This window comes from Leopardus geoffroyi, chromosome E2 (genome assembly GCF_018350155.1).
Source record: "Leopardus geoffroyi isolate Oge1 chromosome E2, O.geoffroyi_Oge1_pat1.0, whole genome shotgun sequence".
NCBI lineage: Eukaryota > Metazoa > Chordata > Mammalia > Carnivora > Felidae > Leopardus > Leopardus geoffroyi.
This window is the reverse complement of record NC_059335.1, coordinates 34,249,548-34,255,755: the sequence shown is the minus strand read 5'-3', so window position 1 is coordinate 34,255,755 and position 6,208 is coordinate 34,249,548. Positions and strand designations below refer to the sequence as shown.

The 6,208-nt window shown below is 57.1% G+C and overlaps 1 protein-coding gene across 2 annotated transcripts in view; it reads right to left on the bottom strand.

Moving 5' to 3' along the window:
• The window catches only part of CPNE2 (copine 2), a 46,557-nt gene continuing 40,349 nt past the window's right edge, over nucleotides 1–6,208 (bottom strand). Inside the window, exons 15-16 of one of the 2 annotated variants that reach the window (XM_045442839.1) lie at nucleotides 1,891–2,127; nucleotides 1–562 (exon numbers count right to left, since the gene is read on the bottom strand). In XM_045442839.1, coding sequence (XP_045298795.1) covers nucleotides 455–562; nucleotides 1,891–2,127 — 345 coding nt within the window. In that variant the 3' untranslated portion in view covers nucleotides 1–454. Of the gene's footprint in view, nucleotides 563–1,890; nucleotides 2,128–5,725; nucleotides 5,957–6,208 lie in introns of those variants that run through there. The other variant, XR_006702677.1, reaches the window with a different exon arrangement.

The following is a 6,208-nucleotide window of genomic DNA, read 5'->3' as shown; positions in this document are numbered from 1 at the left end:
AACATCTGAAACTCCTTTATTACCCTGAGTATTACAAATAGAACACAGTCACAGTATAAAAAAACAGAGCAGGAATTAGGTGCAGGCAATGACACAAAGTATGCACTGGGGACACATTCCTTTCAGAGTCTGCAGCTAGTTACTTGGAAAAAGCCAGTTATGATTGTAAAAATTTTCTCTTTAATAACAGTAATTCCACTAAAATTATACAAAGTACATTCAATACTTAAGGGTAGGGAGGAAGCCAGTTTGGCCCGGAAGCATCATCAGTCGACTCCAACAAAGGAAGCCCAGCTGGGCTGAGGGAAGTTGGGGGTGGAGGTCCGGTTGTTTAAAAAAAAAAAAAAATGGATCGGTTAAAAAAGCCACCCACAAAGAAGCAGGGTGAGCGTGCACGTTCCTGGAGAGGGCGGGAGGCCCAGCCGGCATGCTGCGGCTGGGCACGGGCTGGCGCTCAGGCAGGCTCCGAGTTGGTGGGGGGCAGGTTTTTATGCTTGAAATACTGCACAACTTGTTGGGGTAGTTCCGCCAGCACAGCTTTGGCCAACGTCTCTTTTGCCGCCTGTGGGGTGGGGTGGGGCGGGGGGGGGGTGGTAAGGTGGAGAGGAGAGACAGGGTTACTGGAGGAAAGTCATGAGGGGCACCAGGCCCAGACAGCTGCTGGAGGGAGAGGAGGTCCCTGGAGGACAAGAGCGGTCTGGAGGGCCAGAGTGGTCTATAATGCGCATCCCTTGTCCCGGCCCAGGGCTGAAACCCCACTGCTAGCAGCGCTTTCCTTTATTTGAAGTCTGATTCTTACCTTGAGCACTTGAGATGCCTGGGAGTAACATTTTAGGATAAATTTGTGTGTGGGAAGCTTCTGGGGAAAGAGATGGTGGAGGCGAGCTGCATAGCCTACTCCCCTGGCAGATACTTCCTGAACACCTCCTTAGCCACCATGAATGGGCTGGGACTGTCTGGCTCACCGCTGAACGCCCAGCTGCAGGCCAGGCATAGGGAGTCAGTCAGTGTCCTCAGCCTGAATGGGGAGCCAAGGCCCAGCATCGAGCCTCAGGAAGCTAATGCCCCAGAGGAAGGAGCTGGGCCATCTCAGGCAAACCCAGAGGACACTGGGCAGAGTTGTGAGCACCACTGGGTATAAAATATGCAATCGGTTCATGCTGGGACTAGTTGGTAGGATCTGAGCCACAGAACCCCGAGAGGCCCTATGGCCAAGGGAACCTAGGCCCAGAGACATCAGGGACTTGCCCAAGGCCACACAGTGAGCTTCTGGTCAAATAAGAGTTGGGCCCCAGGCTGGCAGTACAGGGGTGGCATCTGAGAGACTGCTCCCTCTGGGATCCTGGTGGGCCCAATTGCCAGAGCAGCGACCTTGTGGGCAGACCTGGGGTCACCTGCAAATAGGCTCAGAGCCACCTCCAGGAACAAGGCGGGGCTACCAGTCCCCCTGTGGAGGCCATCCTAAGATGGGCCTCGTTTCCTGTCTGTGAAGGATGCTGGCTGAGGTAAGGTTACCAGAAAAGCCTCTCTCACCTCTGGGCCTTTGCTCTCACACCACCACCACCCCCCCACACCCCTGCCTGGCTTTGACCCACAGGAATAACTCCCAACTTCTGGTTCAGGACCCAGGTTAGAGGGCAGGGCTTCCATGAAACCCTGCCCTGGAGCCCCAGTCTAGATCAGGCAATACCCGTGTGTTCCTCGAGCTCAGGGAAGCAAGTGGTCATGTGGTCGCGGGGCCTCCTCTCGGGGCAGGCCCTCGGGCGGGGCGCAGTCAATGGAGCGGAGGGTGGAGGAGCCTCAGGTTAGGCAGACACTCCCCAGACTTTGATCCTAACTGGTTGCTGGGGTCCCGTAAGTGCCCCCTCCCCAGCCCAGGCCCACACTCACGTTGCGGAACTCTCGGAAGGGCACGAACTGCACGATATCGCGGGCGGCCTCCTCCCCCGTGTGGGAGCGCAGTGTGCGGCTGTCCCCGTCTAGGAACTCCATGGCAGCGAAGTCGGCATTGCCCACGCCCACGATGATGATGGACATGGGCAGCTTGGAAGCCTGCACCACGGCATGGCGCGTCTCCTCCATGTCACTGATGACGCCGTCCGTGATGATGAGGAGGATGAAGTATTGCTGCGGGAAGGAGACAGCAGGTGCGCTGAGGCCTCTGCCCCCCGCTCCCCAGCCTCCCCCAAACCTTCGGACCCCTGGGAGGAAGGCAGCGCTCCATCGTCAACAGCTGCGTTCTTGGCAGTCAGGACCACGGCTGAGAAGGGAGACCCATGCTGGCCAACGGACTTGGGGACCAGCCTCCCTGGCTCTGTTCCACCTGCGCAGAAACCCCCGCATCCGCTTGTGCCCGATCGGCACGGCTGGCCTCTGAGACGGCGCATTGGTCATGCAGGCGGGCGCTTCTGACCCTGTGGGACTCTGCTGGTAGTAAGTGACTTGGGGTCACACGGCAGACAGCATCAAGCCATGGTATTAATTCCACGCAGGTCTTTAAATTCCACAAACTGTACCCAGGAGGGAGTCTTGTTTGATTCTAGTGTGCCTTTAACGCCTACCATTTGCTAACCTTCCTTACCAACAGAGAGGCGGGAAGCACAAGCCCTTCGGGGGACCATAGTTTCTAGCTAGACTTCACTATCAGGTCCGTTTTGTTGTGTTTATTTTTATTGTTACTCTCTACATATGGCAAGTTTCTTTATAAAACTACTTAAAAACACTAATTAGCATGGGTGATGTTGGCCATAGCGTGAGCTGCAAAGGGCAGGGGTGGGTAGGCGAATGAGATTCAGGAAGGCTCACTGGCTGGTCTGGGCAGGGACCCAGCATTCTAAGCAGGCTGAGACCTCAGTTTCAACTTGGCCCTGACCTTAGCACCCTCTGGCCCCTTTTTGAGGAATGTGGTTTTCCTCCTCTGTAACATAAGCAGAAAAGCCCTATGTGGCCCTAATATTCGGAAGCTTTTGCCTCCTAGCATGATCCTCCGGATTCTCAGGAGAGGAAGTAGGGGGCCCAGCCTTGTCCAGGTGATTGAGGGCAGACCCAAGCCAGATCTCAGATCAGCGCCTGGCCACCTTCTCACCCAGCAAAGCCATTTGCTCCCTGGGGAACATACAGAGGCCCCCTTGGATGCCCTGCTCTCCCCCTTGTACCTCACACAGTCGCCGTGTGGAGGTGTAGACACACCATCCTAACCCCCCTGCTTCCTGTGGCTGCTGTGCAGCACAGCCTGCACTGTGCCTTTAAGAGACCAAGCCCTTGGCTGGGGATACCTGTTGCTATGGAGATGGCAGCCTAGATCCCTGCAGTGGAGGGCAGCTGCTGCCCTTCCCCCTCCCCTCCCCTGCCCCCCTCCCGGTTGGGGGCCTTATAACCCCATCTACACCCTTGTTCCCCCCCACAGCCCACCATTGCTCCAGCACCCCTTCCTTAAGTGGCCCTCTGGCCCCCCTTCCATCCTGCAGGATAGTCCAGAGCATTATTTCCCAGGCACCTAACCTGGTGGGAGGGAGGATGCCTGGCCTCCGTCAACAGGTTCACCACTGGGGGCAGGACTGGCCTCCCACCCTCCTTCCAACGACCTTCCTGGTTTTTCCCTCTCAATCGGCCGCACCTCTACGCTAGGAGATTGGAGCCTGTGGCCCCCAGGCCTCCTCCCTCGGGCCTTAGAGCCTTCTTCGCAGGGAAGTGGGCACAAATGGGGCCTGGGTTCCCGCAGGACCTCGAGTACCAACTGCCAGGGTGAAGAAGTCCCTGCTCACACGGCAACAGTGCTGGCCCTCCTCACCCTGTGCTTCCCATTTTAGAGATGGGGAGAGGGGCTGAGAGCGGTTCAGTGACTTGCTAAAGGCCTCACAGCTGGGAACGAGCACAGTGTGGGTTCAGACACCAGCCTGGCTGACTCTACAGCTGGGGCTCTTTCCACAGTGTCCTCCTCTACCACCCGCATTTTGTGGCCGAGCCTCTCCAGTAGTGGGCCCTGGCAGGGAGGCGGTTTCTGCACCCCCTCACCCCACACTGTGGGGTCAGACAGCCTTAGTGTCCAAGACAGCAGCCCAGGGAAGAGCCCAGAACCATGGCACTGGACATTAGCCCTTGCTAATGCGCCAGCCCGCCATAATGCTCATAACCACGCGCTCGACCGCAGCTTCTGCCCAGCTGGGCAGGCCTTGGCAATGAACGTGCAGCTAACAAGTCCTGGGATCCTCACCGACCCTGGGCAGAGTCAAGGTTGTCCAGGAGCCTCTTAAGCCACTACAACCCCAGGGGTCCACAGCCCCACCTCCAAGACAGAAGTGGGAGGGGGCTGTGGGAGAGGAGAATGAAGGGCAGAATCAGGAGGAGGGAGGAAGGGGGCTCTGCTGTCCCCACAGAGAGCCCGGGTCTCCCCAACCCCAAGCTTTCCTACCTCCATGCCCTTCCTGGTGCCTCTCCTCCTGCCTGGCATACCCTTCCAGCCACAGCTCCAAGATCCATCTGAGCATCCACACCTCCATCCCAAGCAGATAGAAGGCCCTTCCGGGCCCTGAGCTCTGCTTCCCCTGCCAGCATTACCCCTGGGGGAGGTCTCCTCTGGATGCTTCTCTCTCCCCCCACACTCTGAGGACTCCATGCTCCAGAAACACAGCCAGTCAGTGTTCCAACCAAAATTAAAACCCCCCACTATGACTCAGGGATGGAGTATCTTTTGCCTTTACCCAGAGGTTCTTCAGGCTTCTGGAACTGTAAACAGTCACTTCCCCTAATGCATTTAACATGTGATCTGATTTGTAAAAAATCGACCATGACAGTTCCAGGCAGTCTGGGGAAGCTGCTCCCTGGCTTATTTCTGGAAGTTGGCTACAGAAGATTCTGGTGGTGGGGGGTAATTCCTAGGATGACTGTGTCCCAGCTCCCCCTGCCACTGGGACAGCAGATACCTAGGTAGCCAACCAGGAATGGGCAAGACCCAGGGTTTATGGGCAGAGGGAAGGATGAAGGTCCCACGATAGGGACCCACCTGGCCCCAGCTGAACCTCTTAATACCCTTCAGTGGCTCCTCACAGCCCTCAAGAGAAAATCCAGATTCCCCACTGGCTTCCAAGGCCCTGTGGTAGCTGGCCCTCATCCATCCCCATTCACCCCTCTTATGTCAACACTCCTTCCCTTCAGTTATGTCCAAACACGGCACCTCCTGGCCTTTGCCTATGCTGTTCCCTCTGTCTGGGGCACTCCACTCATGGCTAACCCTTAAGCATCCTCCAAGCCTGGACATCACTTTTCCAAGAAGCCTTCCCTGAGCCCCCTTAGGTTAGGCGCACCTTTATGATCCTGGACCTCCGTCACCATGGGTTTGCTCACCTTGCACCCGCAGCTGGTTTCCAGGCCAGGCTCCCCACTAGACTGCAAGCTCTGGAAGGGCAGAGGCCGTGCATCACAGTCTCCCCAGTGCCACACAAAAAAACATGATCCCGGAAGGCAGGCTGTGTGTGTGTGAACGGGAGAGGACAGGCCTGCACAGAGAGCTGCCTCCCACCACCTGCTCTCGAGTTCCTATACGTGGGTGTGCATACATCTAGGGACAGGGAAGGTGAAGCCACACCACGTATTGCCCCTAAAGCGGCTGTGCAAACGTGTCAGTTAATCCGCAAATTATTTCCGTTTGCCTTAGGTCTAATTGTGCTCAGCGCCATCAAGAGGTGACCCCAGAAGATTCAGCCGCCCACATTTCTTGAGTGCTTACTGTGTGCCAGGCACTGTGCTGAGCAATTTACATGCCAAACTGGTTGAATTCTCACAGTGTTTCCATGAGGCAGCCACTGTTGCATCACCTCCATGGTACGGGTGAGGAAACAGGTTCAGAGAGCTTCGGCAACCTGCCTTGGGTCACACGGCCAGGCAAGTGGAGCAGCTGGGGTCTGAACGAGGTCGCCGGGCCTCTGGAGCCGGAGGCTGAACCATCAGGCGGCACCACCTTTGGAGCACAGTGAGATGTGGGACAGCAAGGCCAGAGGTGGAGAAGCCTGTCTATGTGGACGTCAGGGTGGGAGGGGCTGAGAGAGGCCCTCTGTCCCACTCCTGCTTAGAGGTGGCCCAAGTCACACCGGGGTGCCGGGTAGTGCTTCCGTGAAGGGTGAGGGTGCCAAGAGGAGGCTGCCTCCCCAGGGTGGGAGGCCAGGGACGTGACAAAAGTGCCTGGGGTGTTGAGAAGATCAGGGGCTGGACA